At 45.1% G+C, this 21,662-nt stretch overlaps 1 protein-coding gene across 1 annotated transcript in view; it reads right to left on the bottom strand.

Moving 5' to 3' along the window:
- The window catches only part of LOC132836792 (transforming growth factor beta-3 proprotein-like), a 42,312-nt gene extending 21,112 nt beyond the window's left edge, over positions 1-21,200 (bottom strand). Inside the window, exons 1-2 of the mRNA XM_060856262.1 lie at positions 20,371-21,200; positions 3,285-3,430 (exon numbers count right to left, since the gene is read on the bottom strand). Coding sequence (XP_060712245.1) covers positions 3,285-3,430; positions 20,371-20,740 — 516 coding nt within the window. The 5' untranslated portion in view covers positions 20,741-21,200. The remainder of the gene's footprint in view (positions 1-3,284; positions 3,431-20,370) is intronic.
- Positions 21,201-21,662: the final 462 nt, after the last annotated feature.

A 21,662-nucleotide genomic window follows, 5' to 3' on the forward strand; every position in this document is an offset into this window, starting at 1 on the left:
AAGAATGGGTTACTAAATTTGCAGATGATACTAAAATCGGTGAAGTTGTGGATAGTGCTGAAAGATTAGATTAGATTAGATTAGACTTACAGTGTGGAAACAGGCTCTTCGGCCCAACAAGTCCACACCGACCCGCCGAAGCGCAACCCACCCATACCCCTACATATACCCCTTACCTAACACTACAGGCAATTTAGCACTGCCAATTCACCTGACCCGCACATCTTTGGACTGTGGGAGGAAACCGGAGCACCCGGAGGAAACCCACGCAGACACGGGGAGAATGTGCAAACTCCACACAGTCAGTCGCCTGAGGCGGGAATTGAACCCAGGTCCCTGGCGCTGTGAGGCAGCAGTGCTAACCACTGATGTTGCAGGTTACAGAGGTTCATAGATAAGCTGCAGAGTTCATAGTTACAGAGGTTCATAGAAGTGAGCTGAGATATAGCAAACGGAGTTTAATGTGGTAAAGTGTGAGGTGATTCACTTTGGAAGGAGCAACAGGAAGAAAGAGCACTGGGCTAGTGGTAAGATTCTTGGTAGTGTAGATGAACAGAGAGATCTCGGTGTCCAGGTACATAGATCCTTGAAAGTTGCCACTCAGGTTGATAGGCTGTTCAGAAAGCATACGGTGAGTTAGCTTTTATTGGTAGAGGGAATGAGTTTCAAAGCATGAAATCATGCTGCAGCTATACAAAACTCTGGTGCAGCCACATTTGGAGTATTGTACACAGTTCTGGTCACTGCATGATAGGAAGAATGTGGAAGCTTTGGAAAGGGTTCAGAGGAGATTTACTAGGATGTTGCCTGGTATGGAGGGAAGATCTTACGAGGAAAGGCTGAGGGAATTGTGATTGTTTTCATTAGAGAGAAGGAGGTTGAGAGGTGACTTAATTGAGAAATATCAGATAATCAGAGGGTTAAATTGGTTGAACAGTGGGAGCCCTTTTCTTCAAATGGTGATGGCTAGCACGAAGGGACATAGCTTTAAATTGAGGGGTGATGGATTTTGGACACATGTCAGAGGTAGTTTCTTTACTCAGAGTGGTGGGGGCATGGAACACATTGCTTGCAACAGGAGTATACTCTCCAACTTTAAGGGCATTTACATGGTCATTGGATAAGCATTTGAATGAGAATGGAATAGTGGAGGTTAGTTGGCTTCAGATTGATTCCACAGGTCAGTGCAACATTGAGGGCCGAAGGGCCTGTACTGTGCTGTCATGTTCTATGTTCTATATTCTATGTTCTGTCAGCTGCTCCTAAAGACTAAATCAGCGTGAGGTGGGACACTATTACCAGATTCGGCAGCAGTTGAGAGTAGCTACTGTGAGTGCAACACATGGGTCTGACAGCAGAGAGGAGGCCCCTCGTTCATCAGGCTCTGGTCAGGTTCCAACCTGTCCCTCATTCAGAGTTCTCAACACAGAGAGAGCTGAAGGGAAGGTCCCAGGGATCATTATATCACTCAGAAGGTAAATAAGACAAACTGTGACTCAGATAAAAATCCTCTATTGGAACCTAAGTGATGAGTAGCAATAGCCAGGGGCAGTGGAAAATTCATTGCCATGTGTATGTACACCTCACTGTCAGCATCTCTGTGTAAAATCACACAATGAAAGGAAGAGAACAATTCAACTCTGTCTGATATAGTATAGCCCAAGTGTGAGCTCCTGCAGAGCACCTAGCAGGAGAAACAAACAATTCACAAAATCACACAAGTATTACAGTGTAAAAGGAAGCCATTCGGCCCAAAGTGCCTGCAACCGATTGTTAAATGAGCATCATTACCTATGAGGGGCACGGAAATGGTGAATAGCCAAGGTCTTTTCCCCAAGGTAGGAGAGTCCAAACTAGAGGGCATAAGTTTAAGGTGAGAGGGGGAATATATAAAAGTGACCTAAGGGGCAACTTTTTTTTACACAGAGAGTGCTGCGTATATGGAATGAACGGACAGAGCAAGTGGTGGAGGCTGGTTTAATTATAATAATTACAAGGCATCTGGATGAGTATTTAGATAGAAAGGGTTTAGAGGGATATGGGCCAAATGCTGGCAAATGGGACTAGATTAATTTAGGATATCTGGTCAGCATGGATGAGTTGGACCGAAGAAGCTGTTCCCATGCTATACATCTCTAGACTCTAATGCCAATCTCCTGCTTTATCCCCCACCACACCTTTGCACATTATTTTTATCCAAGTAGTCATCCAGTGCTGTCTTGAATGCCTCAATTGAATCTGCCTCCACCACATTTCCAGACAGTGCATTGCATAGTCTAACTATATGCTGTGCAAAAATATTTTTTTTAAACTTAACTCGCCCTTTATTTGCACACCATTTTAAATGTGATTTAAAAGGCAAACCACTGATGTACTTCTTGTTTATTAACCTTGACTCACTATCATCCCATGAAGGGCTTATGCCCGAAACGTCGAATTTCCTGTTCCTTGGATGCTGCCTGACCTGCTGCGCTTTTCCAGCAACACATTTTCAGCTCACTATCATCCGACACAATATGCTCCATATATGACTCCCTGCCAGCTTTCTTCCTCTGTATTCTTTTATTGGATGCAGGTTTCATCATTAAGGCCAGCATTTGATGCCCACCTCTCAGCTGAATGGCTTGCTAGCCCATTTTAGAGGGTAGTTAAGACTCAACCATGTTGCTCTGCATCTGGAGTCACATGTAGGCCAGCTCGGCGGCAGACTTCCTTCCCTGAAGAACATTAGTGAACCACACAATTAAGGATAGTTTCACAGATACTATTAAGATTACAATCATGACGGATGTGGGTGCAGGAGTAGGCCATTCGGCCCCTGGAGCATGCTCCAGCATTCTATAGGATCATGGCTTTTACTTCCAAATTTAAGAAGTGAATTTAAATTCCACCAGCTGCTGTGATGGGTTTTGAATCCATGTTCTTCACATCCCCCCTCCCCCCTCCCCCCCCCCCCCACCACCACCCGCAAAAGCTTCAGTCTGGGCCTCTGGATCAGCAGTCCAATGACAATACCACTCCACCAGCTCCTGACCCTGTACAACACGCAGGAGGTAAACAGGTCTGACTTGCTCCTGTCCGGTGCATACAGCGCTTAAGTGTCTCCATGTCAACTCCTACACAACGTACTGACAGTGAAAGGGAGTCACTCACTCCACTACAGTATCTACTGCTTCCACTGCAGTGCTGACCCTGACAATGTTTCATGTTCACGGCACAGTAAACAGAGACGACAGACTTTCCATGATTCCTGTACAGCACGCGCGAACATCCCTGGGATTTACCTGATAAAGTTCCACCCGCTGTTCTGAAACATCTGCTACATCCCGGGGCATTCGATAGAGTCGGAACTCAGCTCGGTGCAGGGAGGATTCACTGGAAATATTCAACGAAATGTTGAACTGGTAGATTTTGTGAAAGGAGTCAGCATCTACATGAAAGCACAGTGAGCAGGTCAGCAAAATATCCAAATAATAACATATCTATAGCTATGTTGCCCATTCAATATAATAGGTTAAATAACCGGTGGAAACACAAATCTTGTCCAGGTGGAGCGGTCTGGGTACAGCTCACAGTTTGTTACAGCGTGAAGCTTCTTCTACACTGTCCCCATCAAACACTCCCAAGACAGGTACAGCATGGGGTTAGATACAGTGTAAAACTACCTCTACACTGTTACCATTAAACACTCCCAGGACAGGTACAACATAATATTAGATCCAGAGTAAAGTTCCTTCTACATCTTTAAATTTTAACTGAAGCTGCCTCTGCACTGTCCCCATCAAACACTTCCAGGAGAAGTACAACAAAGGGTTAGATACTCAATAAATGGCTGTGAGTGGAGTTTGTGAGAATGGGGTTTGGACCCAGTCAAAGTGGGATTTGGGGCCTGTTACAGTGAAGGAGCTGTTACAGCTCTAATAACAGAGCCAGAATTCCGTAGTGAACAATACTCCCTTAGAGCTCAAGGCTCCACTCGAGATCCTGACCCCAACTTCAGGAAACCCTGCTGTTCATACATCAACATTGTGGATTTGGAAAGATGTTTCCACTTGTGAGAGGATATAGAACTAGGGGTCACTGTTTTGAAAATAAGGGGTCACCAAATTAAAACAGATATGTGAATTACTTTCTCACAGAAGATTGCTGGATCTCTTTTCCACAAAACAATAGAAGCAGACTCTGAATACTTTTAAGACAAACATGGGTACATTATTGATAAGCAGGGGGTGAAAGGTTATTGGGGGTAGGTGGGAACATGGAGTAATCAGATCAGCTCGGATCTTATTGAACAGCTGAGCAGTTTCAAGCAACCAAGTAGCCTATACCTACTAATTTGTAAAAAAAAAACCTCTGACATGCTCTTCTAATTTCTGTGCTAACTTGAAAACAAAATATTGAAGAATGAGTTGGATGGCTTTTGTGGGAGAGGCCCCAACATTAGCATTGTCGAGCAAAAGGCCTCTCTCTTTTTGTACTGCACATTCGAAATGAAAGTCTTGTTTCCTGTGCTTCCGAACACTCAGTGAAACCGGGAATAACTGTGGATGATAAACCCAAGTGCTGTTTCTTTTTTAGCCCTCTCTTTGAAACGGGAAGCAGAGTAACGTATGATAACTTTGAGTGGCCCAGCTGTGTGTGGTTCTTGAGAGCCTGAATACTCAAGGAACATTTTTCTCACACGTCTGCCGGCAAGGCAATGAAAGCAGGGAACAATGAGTTGAATTGAGGATCAGAAATGGAAATACCCAATGGTTAAACACGCCAGTCACTTTATGACAGTTCAATTAAAAAAAACACAAGTTGCTCAATCCCCAAATCTCCTCTGAGGACATGACTATGGAGAATAACATCAAATTTACAACTCATGGTGAAGCCAATGCCCAACTGGTCTGTGACAGTCTTCATCCTTCCCATGAGCCCATGCAACAAGGATTCTAAAGGTACTTGACAGGGTAGGCACTAAGGTGTTGTTCCCTCATGGCTGGGAGATCTGGAACAGGAGACAGAGAGGCCATAATCTCAGGAGGGGAGATGATGGCAATGTCACTGGACTGGTTACCTAGACATGAAAATGTGTTGCTGGAAAAGCGCAGCAGGTCAGGCAGCATCCAAGGAACAGAAAATTCTACGTTTCGGGCATAGGCCCTTCATCAGGGCTGTTCCTTGGATGCTGCCTGACCTGCTGCACTTTTCCAGCAACACATTTTCAGCTCTGATCTCTAGCATCTGCAGACCTCACTTTCTCCCCGAAGATGGTTACCTAGACATTCAAGCTCTGGAACTCGGGTTCAAATCCCACCACAGCAGCTGATGGAATTTAAATTCAATGAATAAATTTGGGATTTAACGCAAGCTTCAATAATCCTGGTTATGACAGCTGTCATCGATGGTTGAAAAAATCCAACTCACTCCACTAATGGCTTTTGAGGGTACTAATTTACTGTGCTTACCCAGTCCAGTCTGTACATGACTGCAGACCTGCAAAAATGTGGGTGACTCTTGACTGCCCTGTGAAATGGTCAAGCAAGTGGCACAGTGGTTAGCACTGCTGCCTCACAGTGCCAGGGACACACGTTCGATTCCCGCCTCATCAACTGTCTGTGTGGAGTTTGCACATTTCCCCGTGTCTGTGTGGGTTTCCTCCCACAGTCCAAAGACGTGCAGGTCAGTTGAACTGGCCATGCTAAATTCTCCAGTGTTGAGCATATAAATGTGGGAATAGATAGCTGTTTGATCTCTTGAGGATTCAAGGTACATGGGCATGGGATGGAAATGTATTGTGACAGAGATCAGTCATGATCATGTTGAATGGTGCAGAAGGCTTTCAAAGTGGAGAGGAGGCCTCTTGTACGGAGTCACTTGCTTGACCATTTCACAGGGCAGACAAGAGTCACCTACATTTTTGCAGGTCTGGAGTCATATACAGACTAGACTGAGTAAGCACAGCAAATTAGTACCCTTAAAAACATCTGTCATAACCAGCATTATTGAAGCTCACTTCAGTATCCTTAAATAATCTCAGCTGAGATAGGTATCAGATAGGTGATGGCCCAGTGATATTGTTGCTAGACTATTAATCAAGAGACCCAAGTAATTTTCTGAGGACCTGGGTTGGAATCCTGCCGTGCAGATCGTGAAATTTGAATCCAATAATAATCTGGAAATAAGAACTTATTGATGACCATGAAACCATTGCCAATTGTCAGGATAAAGCCCTCTGGTTCACTAATGTTCTTTCGGGGAATAAAATCTGCCATCCTTACCTGGTCTGACCGACATATGACTCTAGACCCACAGCAGTGTGCTTGACTCTTAACTGCCCTCTAGACAATTCGGGATAGTAATAAATGCTGTGCAGCCAGGTACATCCACATCCCATTAATGAATAAATAAAAATGAGTGTGTACCAAGAGCCCTTTTGCGCCATGTTAGTGTCTGTAATGTTTCCTTGGATAGAAAGCCCAGATTTAAGTCCCATTTGTTTTGGAAGTGTCTCTGAACAGGTTGATTAGAAAATATCTAGACCAGTGACCTAGTGAAACATCCCAGAAACATTACACAGCAGCATTAGCAAACACAGTTTTAGACACTGAGCCATGAAAGTTATTCTTAAGGCAGGCAGCAGTTGTTCTATTTTGTGGGGCATCTCAAAAGAGGTGGACTTCCAGACCTTATTCCCTCAGCCGTTGAAGGTAGGGCCACCAATTGAATGAATGATGGAAAGCAGGAGTATGCAAGACGCCAGAGGATGCTTGCGCTAGAGGATGCTACAGGGAAAGAAGAGGAGCACTGAGACGATGCAGAGATTTGAAGATGAGGGTGATAATTTTCTGAAGTTGAGCCCTTGCAAGTCCAGAAACCAAGGCAGGTCAGTGACTAGATGGGTGGCAGGTGAAAGGATTTGTAGCGGCCAAATTAGGACACGGTCCGTTGAGTTTTTGATGTTGTCAAGATTATGGAAGATAGGAGACTGGCCAAAAGAAAATCCTTTACCCCACCTCTTCCTCATCTAATGTGGGGTGGGACCCAAAAGAATTCCTGTTTGTTCAACAATGGATGCCATACAAGCAGTATGACCAGACATCAGCAGTAGAGGGGACAAGAGAGATCTGGCAGTTAGGGAGAGAGATATGTATATGGTACATGCCAAGGTTGACATTGTGTCAAATTTTAATTAATAATTACTCCTGTGCGGCTTGTTGGGCCACTATACAAATGCAAGCTATTGTTGCTGCTACTATGCAATTTCCCAAAATGATCTACTTCCTCTGTAGTAGCAAACAGAAGTTTTCAGAAATAAAACCCAGAAGTTGTCACTCATTTACCAGCTGATTCATTGTCCTCCTGTTTTTGACTGGCCGCAGAACACAAACAGAAAATTCCAAGAGAAATTGCTGATTAGGAATTGCACCACTCCACCTCCCCCCCCTCCCCACAACTTCCCAAAGTTAAAATTTCCTGCCATTCAATACAAATACTTATGTATTCCACATTGGCCAATGACTCCAGGCAATTTTACAAAGATGCCTTTATACCTCCTCTTGGACTGTTAATTCTCATGATTTTTCTAGATCAGTTCTCATTAATCTATAAATTAATCTATAAATTTCAAGAGGAACACCCATTCACAGCATGGGCATGAGGTCAGCATTTCAAGGCCCTTCCCATGCCAAATCTGTGGTCTGTCCTGACTTATTTAATGTAGCAGAGTTTGAGGAGGTAAGAACATTGCAGATAGGATGAGGAAGAGGTCACTTGGCCCATCGAGTCCTCTCTACCCTTCAATAAGATCATAGCTGATCTGGTTGTGGTTTCAGCTCCACCTTCCTGTCTGTATCCCCACCATAACCCTTGCCTTCATTGTCTATCACAAATCTTTCTCAGCCTTGAATAAATTCAATGACACAGCCTCCACTGCTGTCCGGGGAAGAGAGTTCCACAGACAGACAATCCTCTGATGCAAAGGAATCTCTCCTCATCTTCATTTTAAAAGTGAGGGCCTCTTCTTTGTAAACGGTTATTCCTTTGTTCCAGTCTCTCCCACGAAGGGATCCTCTCAACGTCCATCCTAGCGAGTCTCCTCAGGGTCATCGCGCTCTTTGAAACTCCATCAGATAAAGGTCCAATCTGCAAACCTTTTCCACAAGATAATCCCTTCATCCTGAGACTGAGCTGAGAGAACTTCCTCTGCACTGCTTCTAACACAACGATATTCTTTTCCAAATAAACATAAGCAAATAACACACAAACACTTTGCCTTTCAAACCATCCGAAACACTTTACAAGCAGCCAGTGAAGCCATATTTGGCAGGTACTCGCTGTTGTGATGCAGAACCTGGAGCAATTGATTTGTGCAAGATCCCAACAAACAGCAAAGTGAGAAACAACTTTAGGGATGTCAGTTGATGGATAAATATTGCTCAGGATAATTCTGTTTCACTTCACTTCCCCAAATTTGTACAGTTTGACAATCAGCTGAAATGGGGCCTTCAGTTTGATGCATCAACCAAAGGGCAGCACCTCTGACAATGCAGTACTAGAGTGTCATACTGGATTAGATTAGATTACTTACAGTGGGGAAACAGGCCCTTCGGCCCAACAAGTCCACACCGACCCGCCGAAGCGCAACCCACCCATACCCCTAACCTAACCCTACGGGCAATTTAGCGTGGCCAATTCACCCTGACCCGCACATCTTTGGACTGTGGGAGGAAACCGGAGCACCTGGAAGAAACCCACGCAGACACGGGGAGAACGTGCAAACTCCACACAGTCAGTCGCCTGAGGCGGGAATTGAACCCGGGTCTCAGGCACTGTGAGGCAGCAGTGCTAACCACTGTGCCACCGTGCCGCCCAATCCTGGACCCAATGTTGAAAGCACTACCCAACCAAGGAGGCAGCGGGGGGGGGGAAGGAATTCCATTTCCATTCTGTGCCCTGGGACTAGGAGAAGAAAGAAAAAAATCTGCCAGAGCTGTATAACCAGTTCTGGGCAAGCTGTGCGCATGGATGTTTCATGGAGAAAGGTGCAGACTCAGTTTTTGTGTCTGACGGAGGGGCCCTTGTGGCGGAGCAAAGTGTCCATGCCTCTGAGCCAAGAGGCCCTCGGTTTAAACCCCACCTGCCCTTGAAGTACATAATACCCATCTCTGAGAAGATTGCTTAGGAAATATCTATATGGTAGTTTGCATACATTTTTAAAGCAAAATAAATAGCAGAAGAAGCCAAGGGACTCTTAGGGAAATCACAGGTAAATATGAATAGATAGGTCAGCCAAGATCTCATCAAATAACAGAGCAGACCTGAGGCACTGCTGGACCAATTCCTGCTCCCAAATCTTAAATGGGCAAGATGCCAGAAAGGCAGGTGGAATCGTAACCAAGCAAGTGTGTGTGCTCAGACAACAGATGAGGAAATCGGTAGGGGAAAGCTCCCTGATCATTAAGGAACAGTCAGCGTGGATGGTCTGAATTCTTGGGGAACTCCTCATTGTGAGTGGGCAGAATATCAAGCAGCATGAATTCCTTCAAGCGCTGAACTGTAATCTCCTCACGGACTGTCTTTGTTTCAGCAAATCCATCCACAAACATCCTCCAGTTAATTCAGATAATGTGACTCATCAGTGACTTCAAAGCAACTTTGGAATTTGCAGGACAAGGTCAACCTAGCTGCTGTTCTCCCGTACTGATGGCCACGTGATAAACGGCTCAGTGATCATACAATTTAGCAATCAGTCGACAAAAAACAGAAGACGTGAGGTGGGAAAAGTCCCAGTGGAGGGGAACGTTTGGGAAAGTTCGGTCCAAAATTACCTGTTTCTCCTCTGTGCACTCTACACAAATTACACAAATACTGTGTCCCAAAGTATTTCCCACGAAAATAAGGTGTTAAACTAGGATTAACACAGCCAATGCAGGAAAAACCTGCAGCTCTGGCCATGTCTTGTGGCTCAGTTCTGAAGAATGACATCAGCCTTGAAATATTAACTCTATTTCTCACTCCACAGATACTGCCAGACCTGCTGAGTTTCTCCAGCTATTTTTAAATTTAGGTCTCCAGCATCTGTGTTAATTTAACTATGATCCTATCTAAACTTCCAGTTTTATGGATGAGGGAGAATGAGTAGGGATATTCACTCTACACTCCTCTACTAAGCGTTAGCATTGCTGCCTCACAGCGCCAGGGACCTGGGTTCAATTCCAGTCTCAGGCGACTATTTGTGTGGAGTTTGCACATTCTCCCCGTGTCTGCGTGGGTTTCCTCCAGGTTCTCTAACTTCCTCCCACAGTCCAAAGATGTGCAGGTTAAGGTGGATTGGCCATGCTAAATTGCCCATGGTGTTCAGGGTTGTGCAAGTTAGGTGGTTCAGCCATGAGAAATGTAGGGATACAGGGATAGAGTAGGAGAATGGGTCTGGGTGGGATGCTGTCCAGAGAGTCTGTGTTGATTTGTTGTGCCAAATAGCCTGTTTCTACACTGCAGGGATACTGTCCTCTGGTCAATCACAACTCATGTGGTCCTCTATTACATTTGCTGCTTGATTTGATTAGATTCAGTACAGTGTGCAAACAGGCCCTTTGGCCCAACCAGTCTACACCGACTCTCCGAAGAGTAACCCACCCAGACCCATTTCCCTCAGACTAATGCTCTAACACTATGGGCAATTTAGCATGGCCAATTGACCTGACCTGCTCATCTTTGGACTGTGGGAGGAAACCGGAGCACCCGGAGGAAACCCACCCAGACACGGGGAGAATGTGCAAACTCCACACAGACAGTTGCCCCAAGGCTGGAATCGAACCTGGGACCCTGGTGCTGTGAGGCAGCAGTGCTAACCACTGATCCACCATGCCGCTTTTGGGATCTTATTGTGCATTTTTTAAAATTAAAATTTTTGAAAAACAAAAAATAGGGTACACAATTCTAAAGGGCTTGCAAGGACAAAGAGATCTGGCTGTATATGTGCAGAGATCATTCTCAAGACAGGATAGTGTTCTCAAATAAATTCAAAATCTAGGAGGTGGTATGATGGCTCAATGGTTAGTACTGCTGTCTCACAGCGCCAGGGATCTGGGTTCAATTCCAGCTTTTGTGTAGAGTATACACATTCTCCCCGTATCTGTGTGGCTTTCCTCTGGGTGCTCCGATTTCCTCCCACAGTCCAAAGATGTACAGGTTAGATGGAGAGCCATGCTAAATTACCCATAGTATCCAGGCTAGGTGGATTAGCCATGGGAAATGAAGAGTTACAGGGTTGGGTGATGTGAGTGGAATACTCTTCAAAGAATCAATAGGCTGAATAGCCTGCTTCCACACTGCAGAGATTCTGTGATTCAAAATACTTAGGATGCTGGAAATTTGAAACAAACACAGAGTACACCAGACAAACTCAGCAGATCTGGTAATATCTGTGGAGAGAAATCCAGTTAACGTTTTGAGTTGCATATGATTGTTCTTCAGTACTATGGTGTTCTCAGCTCACTCACAGGGACATAGAGTATAATAGCAAGGAGATGATGTTGAACTTGTAAAAGATCCTCATTAGTCCTCATTAGCTGGAATATTGTGCACAGTTGCGGATGCCGCAGTATGAGAAAGATGTGAATACATTGGACAAAGTGCAGAAGAGGTTTACAAGAATGGTTCCAGGAACAGGAAGCTTCAGTTATGAAGATACATTGAAGAAATTGGGACTGTTGGAGAGAAGATAGAGGAATTTCAACAGAATTTTTCAAAATCATTAGCTGGACAGAGTAGAGAAGGAGATGTTACCACTCATAAAAGGAAAATAAATGAGACAGCATAGATTTAAAGTAATGTGCAAACAAAACAAGGATGATGTGAAAAACTCCTTTTCCACTCAGCCAGTAGTTAGGGTTTGGAATGCATTGCCTGGAAATGTGGTGTAGGCAGATTTAATTGAGGCATTCAAGGCAGCATTGGATGATAACTTGAATAGAAATGGTATTCAGGGATATGGGAAAAAGGCAGGAAATTGGCATGAGGTATCAGAATCAGTGCAGACACAATGGGCTGCATGGCCTCCTTCATTGTCATAACTGTGCAGATTCCCTGATATTCTAACAGTGGATGTTCTTCTAAAAAGCCTTTTGACTCAGGAGCACTTTGGGACAGCCGAGCGTCATGGCAGGCGCTATGTTAACTCCATATCTGGCTAACTCCATGTCTGTTGGGAATATAGAAATGGGAATCAAAGTGGAGTTGAGGTAGATTGTTACAGAATAGCGGAGGAGGTCGAGTGGCCTACTCCAGTTCCTGAGACCCCCATCTTTTTCTCACACAATGAACCCAGGTTTAGTGCAATATCCACCTGGCTTGTGTCTGTGAGAAATAAAACACTGAGCCACCCATTATTACCCCAGGCAGTTTCAAATATGATCGAAATGTTTGGGTTTTGAGGAACATCTTAACAGAGGAGAAGCTGTGCTGTTTATGGAGCATGGGGCCAAGGACATGGTAATCTAACAGAAATAAATGTATAAAAGCACAGAGTCCGAGGAACAAAGAATGTGGGATGTAGGTTGTTACAGAATTAACTGACGGCTACATAGAATCAGAATTACTTGCCTCATCTTGCTTCTGGAGTCATTCTGGACTCGGAAGATTAACTCACAGAATCAACCAGACCTGCTGAGTTTCTCCAGCATTCTCTGTGTTTGTATCAGAACCATTTATTTGGGGAAGGATTAACAGCCCATTGAACCACATCATAAACACTCCTTCCATGAGCAACAAGTCCAGCTGTGGAATTTCAAACCCAGAGCTTCAAACCCAGACGGTGGGATGCTACTTCTGTACCACCAGACCGCCCCGGCACGGTTATGTTACTTGGAGTGGCACACGTCTGCCTGCTCCCACACTGCACTGAGTCTGTGGGGGAAACAGGTTGTGGAGAGGAGGGGTGACTGGAATGTAGGGGTCTGTGCTGCTGGAATGGGGCTTCACCCTGAAACACAACTCAGCCTTACCGACAAAACTGATCAGTCACACAAACTGAATTAGAAGTCACTGAGTCGGGAAGACTGACTGACACCCGTTATCAGACAGTTCCAATACAAATACCCAATCAAGAAGAATTGGCAAGCATGATGAGTCGGGGAGGAAATGTCATCAAAGGGGAATAAGATTCACTTCAAATTCTTATTTTTGTGTTTGAATCCCTCTGGGCTGTCATCCCTTCTCATCTTCAGTCCTGCAGTCTTTCTCCAATCCTTGCCTCTTACCTAAATTCCATCAACCCTCATTGATGAGTAATCCTTCATCTGCCTAGGCCCCAAGCTCCACAATTCCCACCTAGCCATCTCTGACTACTGGGCATTCTCTGCTATTTTAAGAAACTTCTTAATACCCACCACGTGCCTAAATTATAACACTTCAAAAATTGAATATTGTTGAAAAGAGACACATTTTATCAAAACATTTGTCTTACGCTCATCAGGATACTCAGCAAGAATATCAATTCAAGAGGAAAACCAACATTTGTATTGCACAAGAGTTCTGTACTACTAAATGACTACTTCAAAAAATAGTTTGTTGTGTGCAACACCTTGTAAAACCCTGTAATTGTGAAAGATACTACTTAAATGCAGAGGTATTTCTTTCAAGCTTTGATCACTGCTGCCATATCTTCTTTTAAGTATCAGTGTCAAATTTGGTCTGATTATGCTTCAGTGAAGATTTGATTCCATTAGAGAAACATCAAAGGACGACTGGTGCGCCAAAAACGTTGAACCAGCTTTGTTACGTAAACTTTCATGGCATAAATGATCTCAGCCCAGGCTTTGTGCCAGTGTCGATGGCTCTAGATATGACTGGGGGTGGATAAACGGAATGGGGGTTAGGTGGAGCAGGCAGGTTGGGGTTTTTAACAGAGATAAAGCTCTTCCTCTAAATATCACAAAGTAAAAAGCTGTGGGGGCTGTGAGGAGAAAATTAACATTGTCTGTGCTTCAAGTGTGATAGAGAGAAAGGTGGTAGCTTCGAAGGTGAGACAAAGAGGTAGGGAATTATCAGACAATGGAGAATCCCATTAATCAGGGTTAGATACAGAGCAAAGCTCTACTATTTTAAATTGAAAGTAAAGCTCCCTGTATTTCTTTTTAAAAGGCTCTGTAAAATAATACAAATTAACAGTTAACGGAAACTTATACAAGGAAGTGGAAACTTACTAAATTGAAGTATCCTCTGCTTTTTTTAAAACAGAAAATAAAGCTTCCTCTAAACGTTCCCCATCAAACAATCTTAGGATAGGTACAGGACAGGGTTAGATACAGAATAAAGGTTCCTCTACACTGTCCACTTCAAACACTCTCAGGTATAGCTACAATGTTGAGCTTTCTCTACATTGTCACTGTCAAACATCCCAGGGAAGTACAGCATGGGGTTACATGCAAAATAAAGCTCTCTCTGCAATGAGTCATCAAACTCTCAGAGAGGGAATATAGCATGGGTCAGACTAACACTACTCTCTCCCCACAGATCCATATCAAATTAATGATGTTTCCCACAAACACTGATTAAAAACTCAGGCAAACACTACTACACGTACATATAAACATGATGGCACTCACAAACCTAAGCAGTGACCATGCAAATTGGATACTGGACCTGCATGCAAGCACCAAACCCCAGAAAACTCAGAAAAGCTTGCAAAAACACTAACACGTCCATATAAAAACAGAAATTTCTAAATGCCAGTCATGCCCGCATACCATCACCAGCTGCAGGATTCAGTTACAGTTCACTTGGAGCAGTTGCTGAATGTTTGGAATGTCATACCTTATGTACACAAATACATTTCATAAGATCATCGCTGATTGTCCCAAGCTGTTCGATGTAATGCATGTATATACAAAACAAAACATCCTCATCCGAGGCAGCTGCCATTCCAAATTCCATAGAAAAACAGCAGATCGACAGTTCACAATTTTAAAGTAGTGCACCTATATTTGAATACCTCCACAGCGTCATCTCTGTCTCTCCATCTGTAACCTCCTCCAACCTTACAATTTTCCCAGATTTCTGCAATCCTCCAACTTAAAACTTGCTCTCACCCTTAACCTTCCATTCAGCCCTCACCTATCAGTAGTCGCAAGCTCTGAACTTTCCTCCTTAAACCACTCCATCTCTCCTCTTTAAGACTCTTTAAAACCTACCCCAAAGTTTTAGACATTTTCCCTTATATATCCTGATGTGTCTTGGTGTCAGGCGTATATAAACACAATACAAATTCTTTTTTGAGAGCAGATACCCCGAATTGCCAAATTACGGGCCAGGTCTGAAATAGCTCTGCCACCTTTATCTGACCATTCAGCCCAGAGATGCCATGGGCAGTGGGAAAAGATACACTCTCATCCTACCCACTGACTGTATTTATACCAAACAGCCAGAATTTTTCACCATCAGCATTTCACAGATGTGACTAAGTGCAATCCTTCCTGTTTCCTAACAACTAGCTCCTCCTAATATGCTTCTGCGTCCTGTTTCATCCCTCACTAACCAATAAAACACAGCAAAGGGCTCAGCCAATCCAAGTTCTGGGACAGTGGATTGCACTCCCAATGGATTAGTCAAGATTTTCGATGCATTAAACAGGAAGCTAAAGCAATAATCACTGGAGAAATGAATAGCATATGCTGATGGGGTCAGATGATGAGGGGCAAAAACATTGGCGTGAACCTGATGGGCAGAATGGCTAATTTCTCAGCTATAATTTGTAAATGTGTTTCATTTCTCTCACCAATCACTGGAGATGTGGGAGTACCTCAGTCTAAAAACAGATTTAGACTGTTTAAAATAGGAGTCATTTAAAATACTCGATTTAGTGCAGGGGAGTTGTGTCACTCTCTGAACCATAAGAACGAGCTTCATCTTGTGTGGTGGGCGGGATGTACTATCATAAGGCTGCTTTATAAATGCAAGTTCTTGTTGCTGTTAGAAAAAAACCAGTTCAATTTTCCCTAACATTTTATATGCAAAAGGAACCATAGGATGTTCCAAAATACTTTACAGGCAGTAAAGGACTTATGACGTCTTAACTCAGCATCTAATTTGGACACAACAAACTCCCACAAACTGTAATATAATAATGGCTAGGTCATTTTTTTTTAAAAGTGAGCAGTATTGATTAAAGGGTAAATATTGCTTAGTATTCCAGAGAAGAACCTCCCCTCTGCTCTTATTCAAAATGGCCCCTCGGGCATTTTCCCAAAGGGCAGACTGGGATTCCGTTTAATGCCTCATCCAAAAGATGACACCTCTGACATCATTATCCTCGGCTTTTGTCCTCAAGTGGGACATAATCCCACAAATGTTCAGGACTAGAGCAGATAGGTGATAGACGGACATGATGGGCTAAGAGCTTCTTTCTCTGCTGTGAAACTCAATGGCTCTCTGGTCCCTGGCTAAGGGTCATTGCTGAGTCACAGCTGATACTTGACATCTGGCACCAAAATTCTGGGCAATTTACTTAAGTTGTTTGAGAATTCCCAGTGGAGCGATATTGGAAGTTGAAACTGGCAACTGAACACTCACAGCAGAAACTGCAGGTGCATGTCTCGGGAATTACTGATAATGTGAATGCCTAGGGCTCATTGCCAGTACCACAGATCCAGAAAAAAAACCCCAACCTGTCAAATCATATCACCTTTTTGCAAGCGGTGGTTGGATATTTTAAGCCCTGGGCTCAAACAAATATTGATCCCTGCAGATTTCGAACAACACTGCTAATTTCGATAGGTTTCAGTTTGATTGCAAACTGGTAGGTAAATGGTGGCACAGTGGTAATGTTGCTGGACTAATAATCTAAAGCCCATTCCGCCCCCAGCAAATTCTCCGGGAGAAATGTTGGTTTAAATCCTGCCAAGGTAGCTGGTGGCAATGGAGGAGAAAGTGGGGACTGCAGATGCTGGAGATCACAGTCAAGAGTGTGGTGCTGGAAAAGCACAGGTCAGGCAGCATCTAAGGAGCAGGAGAACTAACGTTTCATGCATAAGCCCTTCATCAGGAATGAGGCTTGTGGGCTTGGGCGGGGGGAGCTAGGGAGAAGGTGGCTGAGATTGCTATAGGTAGATGGTGGAGGGTGGCAAGGTGATAGGTTGGAGAGGAGGGTGGAGCAGATAGATGGGAGGTCAAGAGATGGAGGCATCGAGTTGGAGGCTTGGAACTGGGATAAGGTGGGAGAAGGGAAAATGAGGAAACTGGTGAAATTCACATGAATCCTGTGTGGTTGCAAGGTTCCAAGGCGGAGGATGAGATGTTCTTCCTCCAGGCATCTGGTAGTAGGGTTCGGCAATCGAGGAGGCCCAGGATCTGCGTCCTTGTTGGAGTGGGAGGGGGAGTTGAAGTGTTCAACCAGGGGGGTGTGGGGTTAGTTGGTGCTGGTGTCCCGGAGATGTTCCTGGAAATGATCTGCACATTGGCGTCCTGTCTCCCCAGTGTAGAGGAGACCACATTGAGTGCAACGGATACAGTAGATGGCATTAGTGGAGGTACAGGTAAATTTCTGTCAGATGTGGAAGGATCCTTTGAGGCCTTGGACAGAGGTGAGGTGGGAGGTGTGGGCGCAAGTTTTACAATTCCTGCGGTGGCAAAGGAAGGTGCCTGGAATGGGGTGAGGGCTGGTGGGGGGCATGAATCTGACAAGGGAGTTGTGGAGGGAATGGTCCCTCCGAAACACTGATAGGAGTGGTGAGGGAAATATGGGCCTGGTAGTGGGATCTGTTTGTAGTTGGCAGAAGATGATGCAATGTATACGGAGGTTGGTGGGGTGGAAGGTGAGGACCGGGGCGTTCTGGCCTTGTTGCATTGGGAGGGGTGGGGTTCAAGAGGGATGAGGTGCGGGAAGTGGAGGAAATGTGCTGGAGGGCATCAATCACATGGGAGGGGAAATTGTGGTTTTCTGGGATTTGCTATGGTGGAATTGGTCATCCTGGGAATAGATGCAGCGGAGATGGGAGAATTGGGAATAAGGGATGGCTTTTTACAGGAGGCAGGATGGGAGGAGGTATAGTCCAGGTAGCTGTGGGAGTTGGTGGGTTTGCAGTAGACGTTCATGGTTAATCAATTGCCAGAGATGGAGATGGAGAGGTCCAGAAAGGGGAGGGAGGTGTCCAAGATGGTCCAGGTGTATTTGAGGTCAGGGTGAAAGGTGTTAGTGAAGTTGATGAATTGTTCAACCTCCTTGTGGGAGCATAAGGTAATGCTGATACAGTCACTGATGTAGTGGAGAAAAAGGTGAGGGATGGTGCCAGTGTAGTTGCGAAGATAGATTGTTCCATGTACCCGAAAAAGAGGCAGGCATATCTGGGGCCCATGTGGGTGCCCAAGGCTACCCCTTTGGTTTGGAGGAAGTCGCAAGATTAGAAGGAGAAGTTGTTCAGGGTGAAGACCATTTCAGTCAGGAGGATGAGGGTGTTGGTAGAAGGGTACTGGTTTGGACGGCGTGAAAGGAAGAAATTCATCATGGCAGATCGATGTGTACAGGGACTGGATGTCCATGGTGAAGATAAGGTGTAGGGGGCTGGGGAAATGAAAGTCTTGGTGAAGGACATAGGTGGTGTCCCAAACATAGGTGGGGAGTTCCTGGACTAAGGTGGACAGGACAGTGTCAAAGTAGGCAGAGATGAGTTCAGTGGGACAGGAGCAGGCTGAGACAATGGGTCAACTGGGGAAGTCAGGTTTGTGAACCTTTGTTAGGAGGTAGAATTGGGTGGTGTGAGGTTCACGGACAATGAGGTTGGAGGCTTTGGATGGGGGATCTCCAGAGGTGATGAAGTTGTGGATGATCTGGCAGGTGATGGGAAATGAGGTCGTGGTTGAGGAGGCAATAGGAGGAGGTGTCTGTGAGTTGGTGCCTGGCTTCAGCAGTGTAGAAGTCAGTGGGCCAAACTGCCACAGCGCCTCCCTTGTCAGCATTTGAGCCTGCTCTGTCATTCTGTATGACCCTGGTTGATCCAACTTAGTCCCCTTCTCCTGCTTACTTCACTTCCTCAAGCCCTAAAAATTTCCTTCTTGAAAATATTCAACATTTTGGCTTCAACTGCTTTCTGGGGCAGTGAATTCCACGGGTTCACCACTCTCTGGGCGAAGAAATTTCTGACATTTAAATTCAATTAAGGGCTACGGGGAGAACGCTGGTAAGTGGAGTTGAAATGCCCATCAGCCACGATTGAATGGCGGAGTGGACTCGATGGGCCGAATGGCCTTACTTCCACTCCTATGTCTTATGGTCAATTCATAGATTCTGGAATATAAAGCTAGCCAGGGGCGACTTTATAACCATCGTAGATTGTCATAAAGACTCATCTGATTCATTAATGCCCCTTAGGCAAGGCAGTCTGCTGTCCTAACCTGAGCTGGTCTACATGTGACTCCATATCAACAGTATTGTGGTTGACTCAGAACAGCCCACTGAAATGTCTAAACAAACTACTTTGTTCAAAAGCAATTTGGGACAGGCAACAAATTCTGGTTTTACCAGCAAAACTCATACCTTTTTTTTGAAGAAAAGGATTTCTATTATTCTAAGGGAGAATATACTCCCTTTGTTTCTGCAGCCCCAGTCAGTTATGTAGCAGATGGGAGTTTAGGGGGGGCTGGGTCGCTCAAGGACAATGCCTTTAACAGCCGTGGGCAACTTTCCATTTGAGTCTGTGAAAATTAATGTTCCTTTTCTGAGATCTGAAGTCGGACTTCACCTCTGTCAGAGAAGTCTGAAGGCGTCCAATGGTGGGAACAGGAGCTGATTTCGGCGAGGGGGAGAGAGGGAATTGCCAGAGTCATGGAGGGGGTGGGGCGACCTATGCAAAAGCTGAACTGAGAGGAAAAGGGTGGGTGTGGAAGGGATGGGGGGGGAGAAGAGTGTCACCCACCGTCCCCTCCCCGGAATCGCTTGCTGCGTCTGGGTTGGAGATAGAGGGATCGGGCTGCGATGCCTCCTGTAGTCGAATAAACGAATGCCATTCGCGCCTGGGGCCGGCGTAAGGAAATGGGGGTGGGTGGGTTCCGAGCGTACTGTTACCTGTGGCACACGCTCCCAATCTTTCCCCGGGTTACCTGTAGCCTTTTACGTGCATCATTGTGGTCTCCCAATCCCAAATCAAAAACACACCGCAGATGCTGAAATGGGGCGTGGGGTTGGAAAGGGACGTCAGAAAAGGCTTGAAATACTCAGCAGGTACTTGGAGAGAATGGAGTTCAAGATGCGCTGTTGCCAGATCTGAATATTGCCAGCATTTGTGTATTTTTTTCTCTCTCTCTCTGAACTCGGTCTGGTATTTGCCAAGGAGTGGGCGCGAATGTCGATTCTCAGGGGGTGCTGGAATGCTGTGGTTAAGGGGCACTCACCTTGACCTCCTCGGCTTCCTGAGTTGACCTCCAAAGTGTCAAAGCGGTGCACCTCTTTGGCATAATAGTCTGACTGAGTCGCAGTGGTGACCTGCTGCTGCTCTTTGACCAAGTCACCCAGGAGCTCCTTGGTGCTGTTGTACAGAACCATGACCTCGTTGGTCACTGTCACTTGCTCGGCCTTGGGAGGGCTGGACATTTTGAGTTTGCTGAGGATCTGACCCCGGATAGCTTCGATTCTCTTCTTCCGGATCTGCTCTATGTCGATGGTCTTGCAAGTGTGGAAGGACAGCGCGACGGGCAGAATGTCCCACAGCAGGAGCAGGTTGAGGAGAACCCGGAGCTGCATCCTTTTTGCTCTGGAGCTCATCGGTTCAACTTGGCGGCAGAAAGTGTCAAACTTTTACAAATAAATATAAATTTCTGAATGAAACCTTGGGGCTTGCTCAGAATTGACCAGTTACGTTTGTAACGGCAGTTCAAAGAGGAATGAAATAATTGATGCAGTCCAAAAACAAGTTCAAACCAGAGCAGCAAATCAGATCTTCATTAATTGCTTCCAGGATGAAGTGAGAAACAGGCTTCAAACTCGCTGAAATAGAGATGGCTTATAACTATTACCTTCCGATCTCATCCCAAGCACTTCAGGCAAATGCAACTTTGTTGCTGCTTTGATTTACTTGAGATATACAAAAAAAAAGTGATACTTTCTTTTGTACCTTCTTTCAATGTTGCTTCAGCGTTTTGTTAGTTTAAAAAAAAACACATACACTCCCGAGAGGTCACAGACTGGTGCCGGGGACTCGAAACTGTTGTGGGCAAGAAGTTGAGACTTTATAAAGCCTTACGGGTCTGTAACTCCTCCCAGGAAATAGGTGTGGTGTAACAGCTGTGGTTGACTTAGAACGTCTCTATTTCAGAATATTTGTAAATTATTTCCTTCAACGGTACAGAAGCAACAATGTTGTTGTTTTTAAAAAAAAACACAATCTTCCGGACAGCTAGTCGAAAGGACTGACCTGTTTTCTGATAGAAGATCTGACCTCTTCTCTGCCTCCTCGGATGCTTGCCTGATCTGCTCAGTCAGTAGATACGTCCCGTCACAGTGATGCGTCTCCAGTTCACACACACTGCAACCTACAAGGCTGTTCAGGCAGCTCCTAAACCTGCAATGGACCCGGGACTAAGCTGGACTCAAAACAGGCCCCTCAGATCAGAGAAGGGAGGGCAGGAAGCGAGTCTCAGCACTGCTGAGCCCAGCAGTCTCTACACAAATGACTGTATTTCCTTTA

Source organism: Hemiscyllium ocellatum, chromosome 47, assembly GCF_020745735.1.
Source record: "Hemiscyllium ocellatum isolate sHemOce1 chromosome 47, sHemOce1.pat.X.cur, whole genome shotgun sequence".
NCBI classification, from domain to species: Eukaryota; Metazoa; Chordata; class Chondrichthyes; order Orectolobiformes; family Hemiscylliidae; genus Hemiscyllium; species Hemiscyllium ocellatum.